Source organism: Oncorhynchus tshawytscha, linkage group LG15 (assembly GCF_018296145.1).
Source record: "Oncorhynchus tshawytscha isolate Ot180627B linkage group LG15, Otsh_v2.0, whole genome shotgun sequence".
Taxonomy (NCBI): Eukaryota; Metazoa; Chordata; class Actinopteri; order Salmoniformes; family Salmonidae; genus Oncorhynchus; species Oncorhynchus tshawytscha.
In genome coordinates, this window is record NC_056443.1 from 13,583,584 (window position 1) to 13,609,800 (window position 26,217).

The window sequence follows — 26,217 nt, forward strand, 5'->3', positions numbered from 1 at the left end:
TGTACATAGCCCACCTATAATTTAGCCCAAACAACTACCTCTTTCCCTACTGTATTTAATTAATTAATTAATTTTGCTCCTTTGCACCCCATTATTTTTATTTCTACTTTGCACATTCTTCCACTGCAAATCTACCATTCCAGTGTTTTACTTGCTATATTGTATTTACTTTGCCACCATGGCCTTTTTTTGCCTTTACCTCCCTTAACTCACCTCATTTGCTCGCATCGTATATAGACTTGTTTATACTGTATTATTGACTGTATGTTTGTTTTTACTCCATGTGTAACTTTGTGTCGTTGTATGTGTCGAACTGCTTTGCTTTATCTTGGCCAGGTCGCAATTGTAAATGAGAACTTGTTCTCAACTTGCCTACCTGGTTAAATAAAGGTGAAATAAATTAAATAAAAATAAATAAAAAATATATAGGAGACCCAGTCACAACCTATCATCAATGCTCTTACTGAGGGAAGGAGGTTGTTGGCCAAGATCTTGCGATACATGGCCCCATCCATCCTCCCCTCAATATGGTGCAGTCGTCCTGTCCCCTTTGCAGAAAAGCATCCCCAAAGAATGATGTTTCCACCTCCATGCTTCACGGTTGGGATGGTGTCATTGGGGTTGTACTCATCCTTCTTCTTCCTCCAAACACGGCGAGTGGAGTTTAGACCAAAAAGCTCTATTTTTGTCTCATCGGACCACATGACCTTCTCCCATTCCTCCTCTGGATCATCCAGATGGTCATTGGCAAACTTCAGACGGGGCTGGACATGCGCTGGCTTGAGCAGGGAGACCTTGCGTGCGCTGCAGGATTTTAATCCATGACGGCGTAGTGTGTTACTAATGGTTTTCTTTGAGGCTGTGGTCCCAGCTCTCTTTAGGTCATTTACCAGGTCCTGCCATGTAGTTTTAGCCTGATCCCTCACCTTCCTCATGATCATTGATGCCCCACGAGGTGAGATCTTGCATGGAGCCCCAGACCGAGGGTGATTGACCGTCATCTTGAACTTCTTTCATTTTCTAATAATTACGCCAACAGTTGTTGCCTTCTTACCAAGCTGCTTGCCTATTGTCCTGTAGCCCATCCCAGCCTTGTGCAGGTCTACAATCTTAACCCTGATGTCCTTACACAGCTCTCTGGTCTTGGCCAGATTGGAGTCTGTTTGATGGACAGGTGTCTTTTATACAGGTAACGAGTTCAAACATGTGCAGTTAATACAGGTAATGAGTGGAGAACAGGAGGGATTCTTAAAGAAAAACAAACTCTGTGAGAGCCAGAATTCTTACTGGTTGGTAGGTGATCAAATACTTATGTCATGCAATAAAATGGAAATGAATTACTTAAAAATCATACAATGTGATTTTCTAGATTTTTGTTTTAGTTTCCGTCTCTCTCTAGAATGTCCAGTTTCGATTGACGCAACAGTCAGCATTTGAGCTGGCCACACAGGTTTTTCATAGAAACATTTTGCACAAACACAGTCCTTACAAAGTTATGTCGTGAATGTGACCAGTTCATTTTTGGATGCAATGTTCAGACATTCACTGAAGTAGCTACAGCATAACACAATCATCCAAACTGTAAAATGTAGGCTATATTTGTCCTTGCGCTAACTGTTGAAAGATAACACAAGCGGTCATATTTAGACTCTCGGCTGACAGAAACTACAATATTAATTAGTTAATAGCAATTACTATTTATAATTCATAACATCACGGGTGAGCTCACCATTGATCTAAATAATTTAGTAAAACACTTTCTATAAATCGAAAGTAATCTGATGATGGGTAGTTTATGCACACCGCCATGTTTGTTTTTGGGGTCAACCAAAGATAATAAGAGGAGACGAAGAGTTTGGTATTTTTACAGTATGCATGTTGAAGGTGGTGTGTCGTCTACCATCGTTCACATCCCATCATTCACTTCCGAAAGTCGAATCAAAAAATGAGTGAACCCTCCCACACCTCATTTTGTGATAACATCTTTGGTATGACAGACATGAAACCCAGAATTGCGTGAAACCCATAATGCGTTGTATGTCAACAAACATGGCTCCACACATAGCTGGAATTAGCTTAGCTCATCATAATTAGTACAACCTTCAAAATAATGTATTTTACACACACGAAGAGAATCAGAATGCATGATTTGTCACCAGTACTTGTAAACATGTAAATAAATAAATAATTACCACACAAAACATTTTCTGTGGCGCGTGCCTGCATATAAGTGGCGCGTGCCTGCAGTCAATCATGTAACCTCTGACTCCCACTCTGAGCCATTCAGTGTTGTTGTCTATGTATGTAGCTAGTGGGCTAAGCTGTAGCATTAGCAATGTCTTTCAGAAGGAGACAACTCACAAATGCAGAAATTCTGGAGATTTTTATCAATTCTGACAATGAGTCTGAGTATGGTCAGATTCTGACAGTGACAGTGAGGAGCTGCCCCTCAACCTTGTAGCCAAGGAAAACCCAGAATCTGAGGACCCCTTGTCCACTGACGAAGTCCCAGGTTCCTTTGAAGATGCTTGTGGTGATGGAGGCAGACCGACAGTGGATGAAGTACGGGAGGTCTGTGGTAGCTGGAAGGCCGCCAGCCATTTCACCCCTCCTGTCCCTGCTGTTTGCTTTGATGAGTCCCAGTCTGGAGTGCAACGCCCCTTGCCATTTCCATCTGAGGCAGAGTGCTTCAAGTTGTTTCTGACAGAGGAGCTGGTGGGAGACATAGTAGAGGAGACCAATCGCTATGCCTTGGAGCTACAGGAGAAGAGAGAGCCAGGAGTGAGGGGGAAACTCGCTAAATGGGTGACAACCACAATTCTTTTACATCACCGTATAGTTTACCAATAAAATGGTCTGATGGTGATAAGGACATACTTGGTATACATATCCCAAAATAAATAAATGAACTCACTACAATACATTTTAATAGAAAGTTAGCAAAAATCTTGGAAGGATGGAAAGGAAAATACCTTTCTACTTGAGGAATAATCACCCTGATTTACCCAGTTTACCTATTTGTTTATGGTCTTGCGTACACCTAGCAACCTGTTTTTTAAATTATATGAGCAAAAAATTATCAATTTTATTTGGAACGGCAAGCCAGACAAAATTAAACGGGCCTATTTATTTAATGAATATGAATTCGGAGGACAGATATGATTCAATATTAAAGCATTAGACCTCTCACTAAAGGCATCAGTCATACAGAAGCTATACTTAAATCCAAACTGGTTCTTCAGCAGATTAGTAAAAATGTCTCACCCCATGTTCAAGAATGGCCTTTTTCCCTTTATTCAAATTTCAACCTCTCACTTTCGGATATTTGAAAATGAAATGGTCTCCAAAATATAGCTATTTTTAAAACAAGCCATAGAAATCGGATTGCAATTTCAGTTTAATCCACCAGAAAAGACAGAACATGTGGTTAAACTCAAACATACTAATTGCTGGCCAAACCTTGGCCAAACCTTTTCTGTAAGTCTTCACAAGGTTCTCACACACTGTTGCTGGTGTTTTGGCCCATTCCTCCATGCAAGATCTCCTCTAGAGCAGTGATGTTTTGGGGCTGTTGCTGGGCAACACGGACTTTCAACTCCCTCCAAAGATTTTCTATGGGGTTGAGATCTGGAGACTGGCTAGGCCACTCCAGGTCCTTGAAATGCTTCTTACGAAGCAACTCCTTCGTTGCCCGGGCAGTGTGTTTGGGGTCATTGTCATGCTGAAAGACCCAGCCACGTTTCATCTTCAATGCCCTTGCTGATGGAAGGAGGTTTTCACTCAAAATCTCATGGTACATGGCCCCATTCATTCTTTCCTTTACGCGGATCAGTTGTCCTGGTCTCTTTGCAGAAAAACAGCCCTAAAGCATGATGTTTCCACCCCCATGCTTCACAGTAGGTATGGTATTCTTTGGATGCAACTCAGCATTCTTTGTCCTCCAAACACGACGAGTTGAGTTTTTACCAAAAAGTTATATTTTGGTTTCATCTGACCATATGACATTCTCACAATCTTCTTCTGGATCATCCAAATGCTTTCTAGCAAACTTCAGACGGGCCTGGACATGTACTGGCTTAAGCAGGGGGACACGTCTGGCACTGCAGGATTTGAGTCCCTGGCGGCGTAGTGTGTTACTGATGGTAGGCTTTGTTACTTTGGTCCCAGCTCTCTGCAGGTCATTCACTAGGTCCCCCCATGTGGTTCTGGGATTTTTGCTCACCGGTTTTGTGATCATTTTGACCCCACGGGGTGAGATCTTGCGTGGAGCCCCAGATCGAGGGAGATTATCAGTGGTCTTGTATGTCTTCCATTTCCTAATAATTGCTCCCACAGTTTATTTCTTCAAACCAAGCTGCTTACCTATTGCATATTCAGTCTTCCCAGCCTGGTGCAGGTCTACAATTTTGTTTCTGGTGTCCTTTGACAGCTCTTTGGTCTTGGCCATAGTGGAGTTTGGAGTGTGACTGTTTGAGGTTGTGGACAGGTGTCTTTTATACAGATAACAAGTTCGAACAGGTGCCATTAATACAGGTAACGAGTGGAGGACAGAGGAGCCTCTTAAAGAAGAAGTTACAGGTCTGTGAGAGCCAGAAATCTTGCTTGTTTGTAGGTGACCAAATACTTATTTTCCACCATAATTTGCAAATAAATTCATTAAAAATCCAACAATGTGATTTTCTGGATTTTTTTTTTCTCATTTTGTTTGTCATAGTTGAAGTGTACCTATGATGAAAATTACAGGCCTCTCTTATCTTTTGAAGTGGGAGAACTTGCACAATTGGTGGCTGACTAAATACTTTTTTGCCCCACTGTACTTTGTTGAGGTCATGCCTTAATAATATTTAGATATGTTTTCTTCCATTCCAAATATGTTCATTTTGTTTTAATATTATTACTAAGTTCATGGTGTGTTGCTTACCGACAGACTTGGCTATATTTATCTACTCCTATGTTGGCTGGCTAGCTAGTTTACATAATAGCAACTGTAGCTTGATATAATTTAGCTAGCTAATTCCTCTCGCCTTGAAAAACAGTAGTACAAATGCTCTAAGCTCTCGCAGCCAGTCACTAACAGCAATAATACTCTGTTATATATTAGCTAGATATTGTCATTTTGACTTAAATGCCTTCATTTGCGGCTAGATATTCTTTACCCTTCAGCCATCAGATTTTCCACCAATGCTCCTTATAGGACACATCACTGCACTCTATACTCCTCTGCAAACTGGTCATCTGTCACGTTCTGACCTTAGTTCCTTTGTTATGTCTTTGTTTTAGTATGGTCAGGGTGTGAGTTGGGTGGGTTGTCTATGTTCATTTTTCTATCATTTGGGATTTCTGTGTTCGGCCTAGTATGGTTCTCAATCAGAGGCAGCTGTCAATCGTTGTCCCTGATTGAGAATCATACTTAGGTAGCCTGGTTTCACTTTTGAGTTGTGGGTGTTTGTCTTCCGTGTCAGTGCTTGTTGCCACACGGGACTGGTTAGTTTATTCACGTTTATTGTTTAGTTCCAGTGTTCTGTTGTGTTTTGATTAAACGTTATGGACACTTACCACGCTGCGCATTGGTCCTCCGATCCTTCTCGCTACTCCTCCTCAGAAGAGGAGGACGAGATCCGTTACATCATCTCTGTATACCCGTCGCAAGATAGCCCTCATCCTCCACATACAACACCCGTTCTGCCAGTCACATTCTGTTATAGGTCCCCAAAGTGCACACATCCCTGGGTCGCTCATCTTTTCAGTTCGCTGCAGCTAGAGAGTGGAACGAGCTGCAACAAAAACTCAAACTGGACAGTGTTATCTCAATCTCTTCATTCAAAGACTCAATAATGGACACTCTTACTGACAGTTGTGGCTGCTTTGTGTGATGTATTGTTGTCTCTACCTTCTTGCCCTTTGTGCTGTTGTCTGTGCCCAATAATGTTTGTATCCTGGGCTGCTGCCATGTTGTGTTGCTACCATGTTGTTTTCATGTTGTGATGCTACCAAATAAGGAGGCTTGATTTTAGGACAGCAGCATGTTTGAAAATGAACTTGGCCAACCCAGCTATTCTTGATTTTAAAAAACTACTGGTGTCATTGTGAGGCAACGCACAGCCTGGGATCGAACCCTGGTCTGTAGTGATGCCTCAAGCACTGCAATGCACTCAGGAGGCTCAGGAACCAGACTTTACCCTTCACTGCAAAGTGAGCAGGATGGATTTTACTACCCTTTATGGCCTTGGCATTGACCTTTGGGTGAATGCTAAAGCTTTTACAAAACTGTATTTCTACAAGCTGAAGATGTCTTGTACACTTTGTGAATTTAAAATACAATGGTGAATGCATTTTTAATATATTTTTTTACCAAGTGTGGCGCAGTGTATATCAGTAACTGACACGGATCAGGGGTTGTTTTGCAGGTCTAGTTGGCTTACCTTCCATGTGGCACAGAGGTCTGTCTCATGGTATAAGTACTTCCCATTCCAGCCTTGGGGTAGAATGTGTCTCCTGGCTTCACGAAACTATGCGTTTTAGGTAGAAATGTAGAGTGATAGAATTGTATTCATTATTCAGTTAGGACATGGGTCATTGCTGTACCTTGAAGGCAGTGTCCAATTCAACAATGTATAGGCCCACATAGTCAAGCTGTAAGGTCTTCAGTGTTCTCTCTAAAGCAGGTCTGACCAGCTCCAGAGGATGGAAGGTATTCCACAGCTACATATTTTGAATAACATTTGAATAAATACATTATTGACATGGGCTCAATGATTACAAAATAAGACAGTCAATGACCTTGCCCACTACTAAAATATATTTGATCAAATACTTAATGGTTTCATTAGACCAAAACAGACATTTGAGTATATGCCTTTCAAACTTTCTTAAAATATTCACCTTTCTACAGTAGAAGATAGAAGATCTGTTTTATATTACAACATATGGAAGTCCAGGTACAGAAGTCCAGAGAGGACATTTGAGAGGAGATCAACTCCTCCCCAGGCTACTGGGTTTTGCTGGCAGGGACTTTGGGAGCGATTCAAAGAATTCAAATAAATTAACTATGTTTGGTTTTTTACTTGGTACATTTATGTGCTTGTGTTGATTGCCTTGAACAATTAAAAACGCCTTTCGAAGTTCACAAGCTATTTTGGCCTGAAATGGTCACTGTACCATAAAATATCGGAGTGCATGCTGGGCACTCCGTGTGTGTTTTTTTGGGGGGGAAAGAATGTTGCTTGTACAGATGGTAGCTAGCAATTTCCATTGATAGAAGTTTGTATTGCACGTTTATTGTACAAAATTACTATTCGGTGTCCTCTACTATTGTTCAGTTTCATTGACACTAGGCAGCTATTTAATAACTAAATTACGTCATCCTTCGTGGTAGCAACTGTGTCATCTAGCTAACGTTAGCCATCTAGCTTCCCAACCGCAGAGTTTAACACTTTCAATTTGTGATTTTATACTAATGTTGGCCAAACCTGCCATTACTGTGTTTATTTTCGGGAGGTAGTATTATGTAGGAACCATGAACTTTGCTCAAGCAAGGCATATGCCCAACTGATTTCGACTGTAACAGACTGCAGAGAGACTAGCTAACATTAGCTAGTATCCGCTAGCTAGCTAACAGTGACTGGTTTCCAAGCACTCAAGTCCATCTTGAATAGGCACAAAGCAAAAACCGAGACAATGGATGAGAGCCCAGAAGCTGCTGTGGACAACGATGACCTTGTTATTATAGTGGAAAACGAGGCAGAGAGCTTGCCAGCTGAAGAGGAGAGGGCGAAACAGCTAGGAGGTAGCATCGGTCTCATGGACACTTGCCCTGTCTGTAAGTTGAATTTCCACAATCGAGAGCCGAAACTTCTGCCATGCCTCCACTCTTTCTGCAAGAAGTGTCTTCCACCCCCTTCAAGGAACTTAGTCAACAGTGAACAACGTCGCGACCCGCAACTTCAAGCCGACAACTCGAAACCACGTGAGATCCGTCAGTTTGTTTATCGGGAAGTTGATAACTACTGAAGTGCAGGATGATCATTGCAACTTTTCATTAAAATGCAGATGTCTTTTGTAACTTGATATTAGAAGATGCCTGACTCATTCCTGTGTATGTTATTCCCCTGGCTCCAGTCAATGTGATCCGCTGCCCAGTTTGTCGACAAGAGTGCTGGGAGGTGGAGGTGCTGGATAACTTCTTTGTGAAGGACTCTGTGGAGGTTCCCAGCAGCACAGTGGAGAAGACCAGTCAGGTGCGTTAATATTGGTTACCAGTAAAAGGGTGACAAATGGTACACTCGAGTGGGGAAAACATTTTTCAGATGGTGAATCCTTGTCTGTTAAGGTCAGGTAGTAAGTGCTTACTGACCGAGACCAAGGACACTTACCGTGCCTTCAGAAAGTATTCATACCCCTTTACTTATTCCACATTTTGTTGTGTTACCGCCTATTTTTTCTCACCCATCTACACACAATACCCCATAATGACAAAGTGAAAACATGTTTTTAGAAGTTGTTACAAATGTATTCAAAATTAAATACAAAACTCTAATTTTTCATTTATTTCACCTTCATTTAACCAGGTAGGCCAGTTGAGAACAAGTTCTCATTTACAAATACAACCTGGCCAAGATAAAGCAAAGCAGTGCGACAAAAACAACAGTTTCACATAAACAAACATACAGTCAATCACACAATAGAAAACTCTATGTACAGTGTGTGCAAATGTAGAAGAGTAGGGAAGTAAGGCCATAAATAGGCCATGAAGGCAAAATAATTACAATTTAGCATTAACACTGGAATGGCAGATGTGCAGATGATGATGTGCAAGTAGAGAACAGAAATATTGGGGTGCAAAATAGCAAGATGGTAAGTAACAATATGGGGATGAGGTAGTTGGGTGTGCTATTTACAAATTGGCTGTGTACAGGTACAGTGATCAGTAAGCTGCTCTGACAGCTGAAGCTTAAATTTAGAGAGAGATAAGACTCCAGCTTCAGATTTTTTTTTGCAATTCATTCCAGTCATTGGCAGCAGAGAACTGGAAGGAAAGGCGGCCAAAATAAGTGTTGGCTTTGGGGATGACAAGTGAAATATACCTGCTGGAGTGCGTGCTATGGGTGGGTGCTGCTATGGTGACCAGTGAGCTGAGATAAGGTGGGGCTTTACCAAGCAAAGACTTATAGATGACCTGGAGCCGTGGGTTTGGTGCCGAATATGTAGTGAGGGCCAGCCAACGAGAGCATACAGGTTGCAGTGGTGGGTAGTATATGGATGGGGCTTTTGTGACAACATAAGTATTCACACCCCTGAGTCAATACTTTGTAGAAACAGCAATTACACCCGTGAGTCTTTCTGGGTAACTCTCTAAGAGCTTTCCACACCTGGATTGTGCAACATTTGTCAATTATCCTTTTCAAAATTCTTCAAGCTCTGTCAAATTGGTTGTTGATCAATGCTAGACAACCATTTTCAAGTCTTGCCATAGATTTTCAAGCATATTTAAGTAATAACTTGAACTCGGCACTCAATGTCTTATTGATAAGAAACTCCAGTAGGACAAATCGACAGTGTTTTAGGTTATTGCCCTGCTGAAATGTAAATTCATCTCCCAGTGTCTGGTGGAAAGCAGACTGAACCAGGTTTCCCTCTAGGATTTTGCCTGTGCTTAGCTTGGTTTATTTTTTTATCCTGGAAAAACTTCCCAGTCCTTAACAAGCATACCCATAACATGGTGAAACCACCACTATGCATGACCATATGGAGAGTAGTACTTAGTAATGTGTTGTATTGGATTTGCCCCAAATAAAACACTTTGTATTCAGGACAAAATGTTAATTGCTTTGCCACATATTTTGCAGTATTACTTTAGTGCCTTGTTGCAAACAGAAGGCAGGTTTTGCAATATTTTTGTTCTCTATAGGCTTCCTTTTCACTCTTGTCTATTAGGTTAGTATTGTGGCGGAACTACAATGTTGGTCCATCGTCAGAGTTCTCCTATCACAGCAATTAAACTCAAACTGTTTTTTTAGTCACCTTCGGCCTCATGGTGAAATCCCTGAGTGGTTTCCTTCCTCTCCGGCGACTGAGTTAGGAAAAACACCTGTGCCTTTGTAGTGATGGGGTGTATTGACAGGCAAAAGTGTAAATAATAACTTTGCCATGCTCAAAGGGATATTCAATGTCAGCTTTTTTATTTTTACCCATCTACTTATAGAGGTGCCCTTTGCAAGGCATTGGAAATCCTTCCTGTTTTTTTGTGGTTTAATCTGTGTTTGAAATTCACTGCTCAACTGAGGGACCTTACAGATAATTGTGGGGTACACAGGAATTCATTCAAAAATCATGTTAAACACAGAGTCCATGCAACGTATGTTAAGTACATTTTTACTTCTGAACTTATTTAGGCTTGCCATAACAAGAGATTTAATACTTATTGACTCAAGATATTTAACCTAATATAATACCACATAATACCACTTTGACATTATGGTGTATTGTGTGTAAGTCAGTGACAACAAATCTCTATTTAATCCATTTTAAATTCAGACTGTAACACAACAACATGTGGAAAAAGTTGAGTGTGAATACTTTCTGAAGGCACTGTATACCATGTCACCACTGAAACGTTGCCTTGCATAGGACTAAAATCATGGATTCAAGCAAAAGCCAGTTCTTGCTCATTTGTTCTCCCTTCCTTATTTCCAGGTGTGTATGAGTTGTGATGACAACACCGAGGCCACGGGGTTCTGTGTGGAGTGTGTGGAGTTCCTGTGTGTGACGTGTATTGAGGCCCACCAGAGGGTCAAGTTCACCAGGGATCATACCATACGGCAGAAGGAGGAGATGTCCCCAGGTAGCCTACTCTATGAAAATATGTGGCTTTCTGAATTGTATACTGTAAGAAAATATAATGTCCAAGGTCAAGGAAGGTGGTAGGTACAACAAAATCTATGAAACCAAATCACAAATGTGTAGACAGGTAAATGCATAGTGATTTATTTTGTTATATGCTAAATTCTTGTCTTATTCCAGAGGCTGTGGGTGCGTCCTCACAGAAGCCAGTGTTCTGTGACATCCACAAGCAGGAGCCCCTCAAACTGTTCTGTGAGACCTGTGACCGTCTCACATGCAGGGACTGTCAGCTGCTCAAGCACAAAGACCACAAGTATGACCACATTATTTATTCACCTTTTGTTTCCAGGTTAGTGTCAGAGAATCTCTTTTGTCGTGCTTAGCTACCTTAAAGGGATACTTTGGGATTTTGACGATGAGGCCCCTTATCTACTTACCCAGAGTCAGATGAACTAGTGGATACAATTCTTATGTCTGTGTCCAGTATGAAGGAAGGAAGTTAGTTTCGCAAGCCAATGCTAACTAGTGTAAGCGCATTGACTGGAAGTCTAGGGGCTTCTGCTAGCATGCTGTATCTGCTAGCATTAACTGGAAGTCGCTCTGGATAAGAGCATCTGCTAAACGACTTCAATGTAACGAGACCTAGCTATCGGAGGCCTGGGTTGAAACCTTCAATAGATATTATGCTCAAACTGGTTCTATATTTTGAAGTATTGTTTTTGTACCTGTGCTTCATGTGTTGGTATTAATCCTCTGTGGGAATTTTCAGGTGAACAAAAAGGAGGGCAGTCGTTGATAATATCAATAAAAATCCATCTGGTTTATTACAAGAATTCAGGGAGAACACCTCTAATTATTAATTAATCACATAGCACCGAAGGTTCTGTAAACACAGCCCAAGAGGCTTGTAGGAAGTCACATCAACTGCTACAGAATCTGTCTCTCAGATAGATACATTACATTATCAGTGTGCCCTAGGCTCAGTCAAACTTTAACCATAACATTCAACACGGGCAGACATTTGATACTAGCAGTTAAACAGGTCAAAGGTCGGAACATCAACTTATACTTAACAAAAATATAATGTAACATGTAAAGTGTTGGTCCCAAGTTTCATGATCTGAAATAAAAGATACCATACATTTTCCATATGCACAAAAAGCTTATTTCTCTCAAATTTGGTGCACAAATTTGTTTATATCCCTGTTAGTGAACATTTCTCCTTTGTCAAGACAATCCATCCACCTGACAGGTGTGGCATATCAAGAAGCTGATTAAACAGCATGATCATTACACCGGTGCATCCTGTCCTAGGGACAATAAAAGACAACTCTAAAATGTGCAGTTTTGTCACACAACAGAATGCCACAGATGTCGCATGCAATTGGCATGCTGACTGCAGGAATGTCTACCAGAGTTGTTGCCAGAGAATTGAATGTTCATTTCTCTACCATAAGACGCCTCCAATGTTGTTTTAGAGAATTTGGCAGTATGTCAAACCGGCCTCACAACCACAGACCACGTGTAACCACGCCAGCCCAGGACCTCCGCATCCGGCTTCTTCACCTGAAACTGAGGAGTATTTCTGCCTGTAATAAAGCCCTTTGTACAGATGGTAGCTAGCAATTTCCCTTTGGCTCTGCCCCCTGCCCAGTCATATGAAATCCATAGATTAGGGCCTAATTTATTTTAATTGGCTGATTTCCTTATATGAGCTTTAACTCAGTAAATTTGTTACAACAGATAATTATAGACTAACAGGTGCAACATGACTTAATTAGATATGGTACTTAAACATATGTGGTTAACTCCTGTTTCCTTTCCCCAAGGGAACGCATCTGTGTGTCTCCCAGCACATACTGTCATGTTTTTTACACATCAATCCATATCACCAGTAAATCAAATACAGAAAAATAATTACTCAAGTAATTTCCCATTACACTCTGCATATCTTGTCTCTCCAGTTACCAGTTCCTTGAAGACGCCTACAGAAACCACAGGCAACACCTGGAAAACATGACGCATCAGCTACAGGAGAAAAGGAAAGCCATAGAAGAAGTGTCCAATTGCATCAACAATGGGTAATTTATTACATACACTAAACATGCGAACTAAAATCATATGTTATGTACATAGACATGTTCAATAGCATGACTGACTACAGGCAAACTCATAATTTCCTGCTTTTCTACTATCTTTATTCTTTCAGACTCCAGCAAGTCGATGAAAACCGTAAGTCTGTCACCAATGAGATAAAGAAGTCAATTTGCAACTTGATCATGGAGATCAACAGAAAGGGAAAAATCTTGGTCAATCAACTTGAGGTATGCTTGTTAAACAGGACATGAGCAATCACGTCATTCCAACACATAATAAAATAATGTACACTTCTGCTGACATGGAGCTAATCACACTTTGTGAGCATATTTGTAAGTAGCTTTGTGCTAATCATGGTGGTTGTGTCAGACACTGACGAAGGACCATGAGGTCGGACTAAAGAAACAACAAGAAGATGTCAGCCACCTGACCAGACATCTAGATCACGTCATCAACTTCACCAAGTGGGCCACAGCCAGTCACAGTGGCACAGCTCTCCTGTACTGCAAGAGACTGGTAGGAACCATGACTTTCACTAGGGAGATGGATTTATTTTCGCCTACCTTTTAATCCCAATGTTGACCTAAATTGTTCAGACAGTTGTGTAGAAATTCACATTGAAAACTGAATTTGTGATTTTCAAAAGCATTAGACTACTTCAATTTGAGTGATTCAGAAACCTTTTCTTTCAGATTCTTTGCCAAATCCATTACCTAATGAGGGCCAACTGTAACGCATCCATCGTCCCGCAGAGCTCAGTCCGCTTCCAGTGTCGCTCCGGTTTCTGGGCCTCAAATGTCGATCTTGGTAAGAACGCTAAAACTTCAGTTCTGACGGATACTGTAGGCATAATTCAAAATTATCCCCATGATGTTAAATACAGACATTGTTGAATTTTTGTTGAATTGTTGATTTAAAAAAAATGTTTCTGTGTATTTCCTAAGGGTCTTTGGCAGTAGAGAGAATCCCTGGTCGGCAGCCCAGTTCCATGCAGCAGGGCTTCCCTCCTGGCCACCCCAGCCAGCCTGGCCCTGGCCCCAGAGGAGAGGGCCCTCCCGTGGCTTTCCCTCCAGGCTCCTCCGCCCACCAGCGTGGGAGCACCCTGGCTCAGCTCCAGCTGCAGGTAGAGAAGCTTGCCCAGCACCCCAACAGGGCTGGACAGCCCCCTCCCAACCACTGGTCCTGGTACCAGCAGGGTCTGAAGCTCCCGGGGCCAGGGGGCCCCCCTCCACAGAGGCCCCACCAGGGGGGTTCTCCGTCGCAAGGTCCCCCCAACATGGTCCAGATCCAGCAGCCGGGCCGGAGTTATGGACCCCCCGGGCCCCAAACCCATCCCAACCCCAGGAGCCCCACCTCTATGCTGCAAAACGCAGGATTCCCTCCTCAGGTATTTGTGTTTTTAAGTTGTAGATTTGCTCTTTGTTGTTATCAGACAGTGTACAATGAGACTGAGCCACTGAGAACATGCTATTTCAGTTGTGATAAAATGGAGACAAGCTGATGCAAAGGCACCAGTTATGATTATTTTTTTTATTTCACCTTTATTTAACCAGGTAGGCTAGTTGAGAACAAGTTTTCATTTACAACTGCGACCTGGCCAAGATAAAGCATAGCAGTGTGAACAGACAACACAGAGTTACACATGGAGTAAACAATTAACAGGTCAATAACACAGTAGAAAAAAAAGAGTCTATATACATTGTATGCAAAAGGCATGAGGAGGTAGGTGAATAATTACAATTTTGCAGCATAACACTGGAGTGATAAATGATCAGATGGTCATGTACAGGTAGAGATACTGGTGTGCAAAAGAGCAGAAAAGTAAATAAATATAAACAGTATGGGGATGAGGTAGGTAAATTGGGTGGGCTATATACCGATGGACTATGTACAGCTGCAGCGATCGGTTAGCTGCTCAGATAGCAGATGTTTGAAGTTGGTGAGGGAGAAAAAAAGTCTCCAACTTCAGCGATTTTTGCAATTCGTTCCAGTCACAGGCAGCCGAGAACTGGAACGAAAGGCGGCCAAATGAGGTGTTGGCTTTAGGGATGATCAGTGAGATACACCTGCTGGAGCGCGTGCTATGGGTGGGTGTTGCCATCGTGACCAGTGAACTGAGATAAGGTGGAGCTTTACCTAGCATGGACTTGTAGATGACCTGGAGCCAGTGGGTCTGGCGACAAATATGTAGCGAGGGCCAGCCGACTAGAGCATACAGGTCGCAGTGGTGGGGGTGGTATAAGGTGCTTTTGTAACAAAACGGATGGCACTGTGATAAACTGCATCCTGTTTGCTGAGTAGAGTATTGGAAGCTATTTTGTAGATGACATCGTCGAGGATCGGTAGGATAGTCAGTTTTACTAGGGTAAGTTTGGCGGCGTGAGTGAAGGAGGCTTTGTTGCGGAATAGAAAGCCGACTCTAGATTTGATTTTAGATTGGAGATGTTTGATATGAGTCTGGATGGAGAGTTTGCAGTCTAGCCAGACACCTAGGTACTTATAGATGTCCACATATTCTAGGTCGGAACCATCCAGGGTGGTGATGCTAGTCAGGCGTGCGGGTGCAGGCAGCAAACGGTTGAAAAGCATGCATTTGGTTTTACTAGCGTTTAAGAGCAGTTGGAGGCCACGGAAGGAGTGTTGTATGGCGTTGAAGCTCATTTGGAGGTTAGATAGCACAGTGTCCAAGGAAGGGCCGGAAGTATACAGAATGGTGTCGTCTGCGTAGAGGTGGATCAGGGAATCGCCCGCAGCAAGAGCAACATCATTGATATATACAGAGAAAAGAGTTGGCCTGAGAATTGAACCCTGTGGCACCCCCATAGAGACTGCCAGAGGACCGGACAACATGCCCTCCGATTTGACACACTGAACTCTGTCTGCAAAGTAGTTGGAGAACCAGGCAAGGCAGTCATTAGAAAAACCGAGGCTACTCAGTCTGCCGATAAGAATATGGTGATTGACAGAGTCGAAAGCCTTGGCCAGGTCGATGAAGATGGCTGCACAGTACTGTCTTTTATCGATGGCGGTTATGATATCGTTTAGTACCTTGAGCGTGGCTGAGGTGCACCCGTGGACTGGCTCAGAAACCAGATTGCACAGCGGAGAAGGTACGGTGGAATTCGAGATGGTCAGTGACTTGTTTATTGACTTGGCTTTTGAACACCTTAGATAGGCAGGGCAGGATGGATATAGGTCTGTAACAGTTTGTGTCCAGGGTGTCTCCCCCTTTGAAGAGGGGGATGACTGCGGCAGCTTTCCAATCCTTGGGGATCTCAGACGATATGAAAGAGCGGTTGAACAGGCTGGTAATAGGTATTGCGGCGGATAGTTTCAGAAATAGAGGGTCCAGATTGTCAAGCCCAGCTGATTTGTACGGGTCCAGGTTTTGCAGCTCTTTCAGAACATCTGCTATCTGGATTTGGGTAAAGGAGAACCTGGAGAGGCTTGGGTGAGTAGCTGTGGGGGGGGGGTGGAGCTGTTGGCCGAGGTTGGAGTAGCCAGGAGGAAGGCATGGCCAGCCGTTGAGAAATGCTTGTTGAAGTTTTCGATAATCATAGATTTATCGGTGGTGACCGTGTTACCTAGCCTCAGTGCAGTGGGCAGCTGGGAGGAGGTGCTCTTGTTCTCCATGGACTTTACAGTGTGCCAGAACTTTTTGGAGTTGGAGCTACAGGATGCAAATTTCTGCCTGAAGAAGCTGGCCTTGGCTTTTCTGACTGACTGCGTGAATTGGTTCCTGACTTCCCTGAACAGTTGCATATCGCGGGGACTATTCGATGCTATTGCAGTCCGCCACAGGATGTTTTTGTGCTGGTCGAGGGTAGTCCGGTCTGGAGTGAACCAAGGGCTATATCTGTTCTTAGTTCTGCATTTCTTTGAACGGAGCATGCTTATCTAAAATGGTGAGGAAGTTACTTTTAAAGAATGACCAGGCATCCTCAACTGACGGGATGTGGTCAATATCCTTCCAGGATACCCGTTCGATTAGAAAGGCCTGCTCGCAGAAGTGTTTTAGGGAGCGTTTGACAGTGATAAGGGGTGGTCGTTTGACTGCGGATCCGTAGCGGATACAGGCAGTGATCGCTGAGATCCTGGTTGAAGACAGCGGCGGTATATTTGGAGGGCCAGTTGGTCATGTTGACGTCTATGAGGGTGCCCTTGGTTACAGATTTAGGGTTGTACCTGGTGGGTTCCTTGATGATTTGTGTGAGATTGAGGGCATCTAGCTTAGATTGTAGGACTGCCGGGGTGTTAAGCATATCCCCGTTTAGGTCACCTAACAGAACAAACTCTGAAGCTAGATGGGGGGCGATCAATTCACAAATGGTGTCCAGGGCACAACTGGGAGCTGAGGGGGGTCGGTAGCAGGCGGCAACAGTGAGAGACTTATTTCTGGAGAGAGTAATTTTTAAAATTAGTAGTTCGAACTGTTTGGGTATGGACCTGGAAAGTATGACATTACTTTGCAGGCTATCTCTGCAGTAGACCACAACTCCTCCCCTTTGGCAGTTCTATCTTGATGGAAAATGTTGTATTTGGGTATGGAAATCTCCAAATTTTTGGTGGCCTTCCTGAGCCAGGATTCAGACACGGCAAGGACATCAGGGTTAGCAGAGTGTGCTAGTGAGTAAAACAAACTTAGGGAGGAGGCTTCTGATGTTGACATGTATGAAACCAAGGCTTTTTCAATCACAGAAGTCAACGAATGAGGGTGCCTGGGGACATGCAGGGCCTGGGTTTACCTCCACATCACCCGCGGAACAGAGGAGGAGTAGTATGAGGGTGCGGCTAAAGGCTATCAAAACTGGTCGCCTAGAGCGTTGGGGACAAAGAATAAAAGGAGCAGATTTCTGGGCATGGTAGAATATATTCAGGGCATTAATTTTTACTGAGTTGTGTTATTGTCTGTAGTAATCCTTGGTTAGCATTTTTTTGTCATAATTTGCCTACAAATTGCAAGACTTGTGAAAAATTCTTGCCTCTGACTTTTGTGCCATTCTAGTCTCTGAGGGATCTCATCCACAACTCCAGCTTTCCTCCCAAACCAATGGATGTGCTACAGGGTACCTCTCGCTACTCTCATGCACCCCCTCCCAACACAGGACCCATCAGCACTCAAGCCTCTATACACCAGGTACATGCGGTTTCCTGTAAACTGAAGCTGAAACTCATTATTTAATATATTTACATGTATTTTATGTCTCTATGGTTGTGTATTTGCCACACACACACACAAACGAGAAATAGAATACTCTGGTTGTTTTCAGCGTAACATGATGGAAGCCGCACAACTGAGGAGGAGTGACCCCAGTGGAGCTTCATCATCATTATCCATGACCAACCCCAGAGCTAGTTATGCTCCGAGCCTAGCTACTGCCTTCCCAGACAGACATGGTAGGCATCTCACCCTCACACTTCCCTCATTTGTTACATGTAAAACAAGCATAAAATATAATTAAATTAGCTATTCATGCCCAACCATAATTTATTCTCAATAAAACCCCTTTCTCTTTCTCTCCTCAGCACAAGGAAGACAGAATTCCCCCATGTCCAAATCTTCCTCTGAAGCCAACATAGGGTAGGTGAACCACACTCCCACACCACAGGGTGCTGTCCTCTTTACACCCCACACCCAGGTCACAGTATGTACCTTTTGGTGGATGTGTTCCTGGCTGTAATAGCTGTACCATTAGGTTGATGTGTTCCTGGTTGTAATATCTGTGGTTCGGTGTTGAAGGTCTGCTTCCTGGAAGCGCACAGAGCCTAATGCGGCGGCTCCCCCCTCCTCAGCTAAGCGGAGGCGAAGGTCATCCCCCGGACCAATCATCGTCATCAAGGACGAACCAGAGGACGATGACGAAGTCAGCTTTGTATGTATGACTACATTTACACACACTCTGTGTGTCTATCTCTGTTTGCCTTTGAAAGAGGTATATTGTATACAATCATGTATGAAAGATGATAGAATCTCCCTAGTCTCTCTTCCATCCTCCAGGTGCAGTCTAGTGTTGGAGCCTCAGCCAGCCTGCCAGACAGCAGTACAGGCATCCAGCCCAAGCCCCAGCCCCAGCAGCAATCTCTCCCAGCACCCATGGTGGAGCCCCAGCCGGAGCCCCAGCCGGAGCCCCAGCCGGAGCCCCAGCCGGAGCCCCAGCCAGAGACCCAGCCAGAGACCCAGCCAGAGACCCAGGTAGAGCTAGAGGCAGACCCCCAACCAGACCCAGAAAAGGCCCCAGGTGTCCCTGAAGACGACCCCAATGAAGACTGGTGCGCTGTGTGTCAGAATGGGGGAGAACTGCTCTGCTGTGACCGATGTCCCAAAGTCTTCCATCTGAACTGTCATATACCTACACTTAGAGAGTCTCCCAGGTAATTAACACCTACTTTTAAACTTCTATGTGCTACTCACAGCTGCACCGTCCTGCCTGCTCTGCCTGTTAAATGTAATACACCTGGGCCTCCCAAGTGGCGCAGTGGTCTAAGGTACTGCATTGCAGTGCTGGCTGTGCCACGAGAGATCCTGGTTTGAGTCCAGGTTCTGTCACAGCCGGCCGCGACCAGGAGACCCATGGGGCGGCTCACAATTGGCCCGGGGTCGTCCGGTTTAGGGGAGGGTTTGGATTGCAGGGATGTTCTTGTCCCATCGCGCACTAGCGGCTCCTGTGGCGGGCCGGGCGCAATGCCCGCTGGGTTGTGTTTCGGAGGAAGCACGGCTCTCGACCTTCGCCTCTTCGAGTCCGTACGGGAGTTGCAGCGATGGAACAAGACTTACTACCAATTGGATACCATGAAATTTGGTAGAAAAAGGGCAAAATAAATAAATATATAATTAAAAATGTAATACAGCTGTCTCTGAAGGGTGATTTATTTAGCAGTACTTTGTAATATAAACTGGGGTTATTGCAATATTGAGAGATTGCAATATTGTGAATTCACTAACCCCCCTATGTTTCCAGTGGTGAGTGGTTCTGTTCGTTCTGTCGTGACCTGACCAGTCCTGAGATGGAGTATAACCCAGATAGCCAGGGAGAATTGCCAGCCATGAAGGAGGAGCCAGGATCAGAGGGATTCCTTCCAGTTGATAAAAGGAAATGTGAGAGACTGTTGCTCTGCATCTACTGCAACGAGTTCAGTACAGATTTCCAGGAGCCTGCCTCACCGTCGGTAAGACTGCAATTACCAACTGCCCCATAGAAAGTTTTTGCTCTGTAGTTTTAATTAAATCGATACGACTTTGTCTATTGAATCAGAAAATTGTCTTAACTCTCAATCCCCAAACACCATGCCATTAATTTTGGTTAATTTATCACAGTTAAGTAATGATGGTTCCTCCATCTGATATGTTCAGTCAATCCCAGAGTATAAGGAGCTGATTGAGACTCCAATGGACCTGTCCATAGTGAAGAGCAGGCTGGAATCTAAGGAGAGCCCGTGCTACTGCAGTGCTGAGGAGTTTGTCAAGGATGTCCGGCTCATATTCAGGAACTGTGCAAAGTATTACCAGGTACGGCAAGACTACACAACACACAATATGACGAACTTGGAATGGATTATTGTGTTTGCGTACCACACTAGAATTATTATTATTATTATTTTTTTGCATTGGACAACTGAATATGCCCTGGTTTCCCAGACCCAAGTTAAGCCTATTTAGAATGGACTAAAAGTATGCTCAATGTCTAGTTGAAGAGTTAATTTAGGTCTGGGGAAACCAGCCCAAAATGTGTTAACAGAATTCAGACAAAGACACAACACTTCTGTTTTGTTTAATTAGAGATATACATAGCATACAGTAATGTGCATGTTTTCCTATTTTATTCCCTATGACAGTGCTTTCGCTTCTGCTTTCGCTTCTGCTTTGCTTGGTCTTTGAGCTCGGGTAACTGTAAAGCACTTTGTGACTACTACTGATGTAAAAAGACTTCATAAAAGATTTGTTTCATTGACAGGCAGACACTGAGGTGGGAGGTGCAGGACTGAGCCTGGAGGAGTACTTTGAGGAGCAGCTGAAGTTCCTCTACCAAGACAGGAGCTTCCCTGGGGGCAGAGAGGAGGGCATGATACCCCCTGTGGAGGACGAGATGGAAGAAGGGATGGAAGACGATGGGATGGCTCCTAATGAAGGGGATATGCCCCCTGTTGAGGACGACCTAACACCTGTTGAAGAAGGGATGCCTTCTATGGAGAAAGAAGGAACGGAAGAGGTGATGGATCCTGTGGAAGGAGAGATGGAGGAAGAAGGGATACCTCCTTTAGAAGAGAGCATGGAAGAGGAAGAGACTTCAGTGAAAGAAGACTCACTACCTTGTGATGCTACTGAACCAGTAGATCCATCAATAAGGGGTGCATCATCTCCCAACCTTTCCAGCAAGGAGGCTCCCCAACCCCTCTCAGATACTCCAGACAACCCTCCCTGCGAGGAGGCCCCCCAACCCCTCTCGGATACCCCAGACAACCCTCCTGACTCCCAGGGCACCAGCACTGCTGACTCCCAGGACACCAGCCCTGCTGCATGCTTAGCCACAGAAAATGAGGGGATGACTGAAGAAGTGAGAGACAAAGCAGAAGAGGAATGATTCTTGTTCTTCCACTGTAAATTGGACGGACAAAGCTTTTTGAATTATCTATAGGATCTGTTGTCTGAAAATACAGGGAGACCTCTTTGCTGCATCATACACTTTCTGATATGATTTGCAATAATAATAAATAAAACAGAGAAACCCAGGATGTGTAATGGGGTACAGAGATGGACAATGAATGCACAAATGTTTGTCTTGTTACAAAGCAATGTAGCTACATGTATGAACTAATAATGCACAGACTGTTCTGTCTGCTGAGATTGAGAAGTTAGTCATGGTGTAACTGATTAACTTTCTACAATAACAATCATAAAACACAAATAATGTCCATTATTGATAAGTTGTCTGCAATTTTCCATGTTGGCTTTTGTAAAGATGAATGCCATATAATACTGTATATTTATAATAATGTAAGTTTATTTATCCAACTCTAAAGGAAAAATAGCTGCGAAGACCGAACTACATGAAAACCATAGCCCTACATCATATCTTAACTCTGGTCAATTGTTTTTAACAGACATTTTTATGTGTAGTTATGTTTGTGTTATAATTTAGTTAAATTATAGGCTACTCTTGTTCAGAATTTTTGTGAAGGAGGTATTCTGAAAGGTAGACTCGGCGATATAACAGATGCAAAAAGTAAACTGCATCGAGGGTCAATTTCAGCGACAACAAAGAGTGTGAGGCTCAACTTCTCTGCTGTTTTGATGCCCTGGCTACCTTGAAGCCAACTGTGCACATGAGCAGATACTGTGTGAGGGCGAAGCCTAGCATCTACTCATCTCAATATCTGATGTGCTGCTGGTGGCAATGTCATTTTGCAAAGTCTACCTTTAAGACTGTTCACTAGATTACAGGGATGCAAAATGTAAATATTTTTCTTAGATTGAACGTGCAGTGTTCTCGAATGGTGCTGCTTGCTTTTTGGCATGTAAAGAGAACCAAACTTCCCCTCACTTTTCCTTGTTGCATGTTTTCTTGTTGCCTGGCTACCCTGACTTGGTCTGCCAAACACTACGCCACACCCACGGACGTTAATTTCTTCTCCACTATCAATCTGGATCTAAGTACCTCCCCAACCCGTCACCGAATGCGAACACATTCGGGGCCGTCTGATTGGTCCCGAGACCGATGGGTTGGGCCAGAGCCAGAACACACGTGGGTAAAGTGTCCAGTTAGAAAATGTGTAATTGACTTTAATACTCTGATTGGTTAGAGATGATCCAATCAATGAAGACTTTGTTTTGTACAACACGCCTCATCCCCACCACAAGACTTCAATAGATGCTGTAAAGAGGTCACTGGAAAGCAGACTGGGGGGGATAGAAGAAGGATGCCAGGTTTGTGCCCATTCAACAAATTTGATCTAACAAAGTGGATATTCGTCAAATCCGTCGTGATTGATGTATTGTAACAGGCCCACTGTGGTTACTAAAGTCTGATTTGGCTGTTTTCGCTGCATAACGTTTAGAAGTAGTCCCTTTTCAGGTTTTGACGTGACTGCTAAATGCTAACTCCTGTTGGTATAAGCTGGTAGCATACAATAAAACTTTAATTAAACACTGAGTCTCAAATAGCCGCTTGTCCGTTTTAATAGCCGGGTAATGGCCCACATTTCAGCAAATAAATGTCCCTTTCAAATAAATGCAGGGTCTACATGAATTGTTAATAGAGGTTACCAGGAATTTCCAAAAACAGTCAACTTCCGGAGTACAGACCCCCAGAAATCAGCCGATCGCCTTCTAGTGGCGAAAGTAAGAACCGCCGGAAATGCACAGTCAGAGGAGAATTGATGCCTTTGTAAATAAAACGTTTTTAAAATATATTTTTACTAAGACAAAAGTAAATACTAAGACAAAAGTAAATGATAACACAGTGTAGGAAATGAGAAAATGTATTAAAATGATGGAAGTGAATTCTGGAATTTAACAAATATTCAAATGAGCAAAAGCTGTGTGCATTAACGAAATGAATGCCTGGCTCAAATTGAAGCTTGGCTCAAATAGACGCCTGTTGTGTTCAGTGATTTAAGCAAATAAACACTGGGCTATTGTGGTACAGTAGCTAGCAGAGAAATCAATGGTGTTAGTTGAAGTCGTTTTTAACTCTAATAGAGTTGATTGGTGACAATGACATGAACATGTACTGGGGTTGACATCCATACAAGCATTATACTCAGATTTTTACCTCAACATAGTGTGAAATACACATATATACTCAGATTTTACCTACACATATAAACAATGTTCATGTCATTGCATCTTTCCCCATGTGTTTCCATGGCATTTCCATTGTTTTAATTGTGTTCTATTGATCTCTTTACCACATCTATAATGGTAGCCTCAGACTAAAGTATGTAGCAAACAACAGAGCAACGGAAGAATTTACTGTGAGTCGTCAGGCTAGTTTTCTTGTTTAACCTCCTTGATAAGTGTCTTTGAAGTAGAGATAGGAGACCATTCAGTTCCTATCAAGTCACTGTTGTAAGGCAGCCAGACTTCTTGTTTAAACCAGAGCATCATGCAACCTTGTATACTCAAATATCTCTATCAGTGAAATGGTAGCATCAGAGCACGAATTTAGAGGGGGCAGGTGGGTCTCAGGCCCCCTATGAGACATGAGCCCCCCTGAATGTAACAACGTCAAACTTTGGGGGGTCTCTAAATAATGCTATTTTAACCATTCTCCTATTTGTTTAAAATGCAATCTGTACTTCTACAGTGGTATATATACAAATAAAAGCTTATTCCAAATTAAATGAATAACACTACCTCTGTGTCATGGTTTAAAAAAACATCCCCATGTGGCTGCACTTTTCATCTTGGGACAGTCCCATATCACTACCCTTTTTCCGGTGACAAAAAAAAGTTCCTTATGTCAGCAAAACGTATGAATTAATTCAGGCTACAAAAGTGTAGGTCCAATTACAATCATTGAATGTCATTACACTTTTGGGTGTTTTGTAACAAGATGTATCTTTCAATTGATCAAATAGCACAAGTGCACAATGCACTGTTTGGATGCTGGAATTATTTTGGTGAGGATGAACATGCTCAGGTGGCCTATGTTTGAAAGTGATTTGTTTGGCAATAAGATGAAAACCGTTAAATGACATGTCTTTAGCCTGCTATAGTAAGATATAGTATAGTAATATTTTAGGCCTATAAAACATGTCATGCACATAGTAGGTCCTTTGAAAAAATAATTTGCATTGGGTAGCACCAAGACATGCTGAAAACGTAGTAAAAGAATATATAATCAAAATCTTGAGTACATTACGTCAGTTGATATCTGTGTACTGATCTCTATAGCCACTAATTGTATATCATAGATATCGTGGAATGCGTTAATTTGAGTTTTTAATGGACACCACATTGGCTAATAAACCAACATTGAGATAGATGACGCCCTACAATCCCCCATACCCCAAAGCAAGATTATTCTCACTGTTTTGCTACACCACTGCAATACATGAGATTCTCAGAAACTGTCTGACCTCCCTATACGCCGACTCACTCTCTCCTTTTGTCCCCTTCATGACGGAAGCGCTCAGCGGTCCAGAATAGAGAATGGTTTTCAAAGACTCAAGTAATCTTAAATATATTTTCAAGTTGTTTTAATCAGAAAATATATTCCAATTGCAATGGGAACGTGGGTATTAGGAGAGAGCGAGGTACATTGTCAAACTGTTCATAACTCCAACACTAGAGGCGCTATCTCAAAAATCAAATAGCTACTTTAGGTGACTACATGTTCTATGGTCAACTTTCTGTTCACATGTGGTCAAGGACACTAATCTGAGGTGAGCACAATTTTCTTATTTTTCCCCTTCAAAAGTAAAACATCTAAAATTGACATTTTATGCAATGAAACTTTATTAGGTATGAATGTTCAAAATTATAATTTTGCACTGAGTAGAGGAGACAATAATATGTATTTTGATACTTTAGCTGCAGTCCTATGTCGAACTAACCTTGAGATTTAGCCAACATTAGCACACACACACAGTTTGGGGCAAGTTGTCTCAATGACCTTGGGGCAAGTCTTCACGTGACAACTTTCCCCAGTATACATAGACACATAGCACATGCTCAAAAAACGGGTGTTTAGCCCCCTCAAGCCAATGTCTCCATGCTTTCAAGGCCTTGACGACAGCCATCAGCTCCCGGTCCCCCACATCATAGTTTCGCTCTGCCGGGCTGAGCTTCTTTGAGAAGAAGGCACAGGGGCGGAGCTTTGGTGGCGTACCCAAGCGCTGAGAGAGCACCGCTCCTATCCCAGCCTTGGACGTGTCCACCTCCACTATGGACGCCAAAGAGGGATCCGGATGGGCCAACACGGGAGCTGAGGTAAACAGAGCCCAAAGGTGACTAAAAGCCCTGTCCGCCTCAGCTGACCACTGCAAGCGTACCGAGCCCCTCTTCAGCAGTGAGGTAATGGGAGCCGCTGCACCTCCTTTACCGTGGTGGGAGTCGGCCAATTACGCACGGCTGCAATGCGGTTACTCTCCATCTCCACCCCTGAGGTGGAAATGCAATACCCTAGAAAGGAGACGGACTGTTGGAAGAACAGGCATTTCTCAGCCTTGACGTACAGGTCATGCTCCAACAGGCGACCAAGCACTCTGCGCACTAGGGACACATGCTCAGCGCATGTAGCGGAGTATATCAAAATGTCATCTATATACACCACTAACTCT

At 43.2% G+C, this 26,217-nt stretch overlaps 1 protein-coding gene across 1 annotated transcript; it reads left to right on the top strand.

The window, feature by feature from the left end:
* The first annotated feature begins 7,173 nt into the window (after window positions 1-7,173).
* On the top strand, window positions 7,174-23,084 carry LOC112214452 (transcription intermediary factor 1-alpha). Its single transcript, XM_024373199.2, has 17 exons — window positions 7,174-7,966; window positions 8,119-8,237; window positions 10,693-10,840; window positions 11,020-11,152; window positions 12,804-12,920; window positions 13,049-13,163; window positions 13,306-13,452; window positions 13,629-13,743; window positions 13,881-14,323; window positions 17,942-18,073; window positions 18,207-18,333; window positions 18,463-18,517; window positions 18,677-18,809; window positions 18,935-19,308; window positions 19,896-20,103; window positions 20,288-20,443; window positions 20,889-23,084. The coding sequence occupies exons 1-17, from the start codon at window positions 7,678-7,680 to the stop codon at window positions 21,513-21,515; spliced, it is 3,438 nt and encodes a 1,145-aa protein (XP_024228967.1). The 5' UTR covers window positions 7,174-7,677; the 3' UTR covers window positions 21,516-23,084.
* The last annotated feature ends 3,133 nt before the right edge of the window (window positions 23,085-26,217 follow it).

What these genes read in the sequence shown, in the direction of transcription:
- LOC112214452 (XM_024373199.2), top strand. Translation starts at nt 7,678, where the DNA reads ATGGATGAGAGCCCAGAAGCTGCTGTGGACAACGATGACCTTGTTATT. An exon ending in GAAGGAGGAGATGTCCCCAG is followed by an intron (nt 10,841 to 11,019) that starts GTAGCCTACTCT and finishes GTCTTATTCCAG; the next exon opens with AGGCTGTGGGTGCGTCCTCA. An exon ending in ACACTTAGAGAGTCTCCCAG is followed by an intron (nt 19,309 to 19,895) that starts GTAATTAACACC and finishes CTATGTTTCCAG; the next exon opens with TGGTGAGTGGTTCTGTTCGT.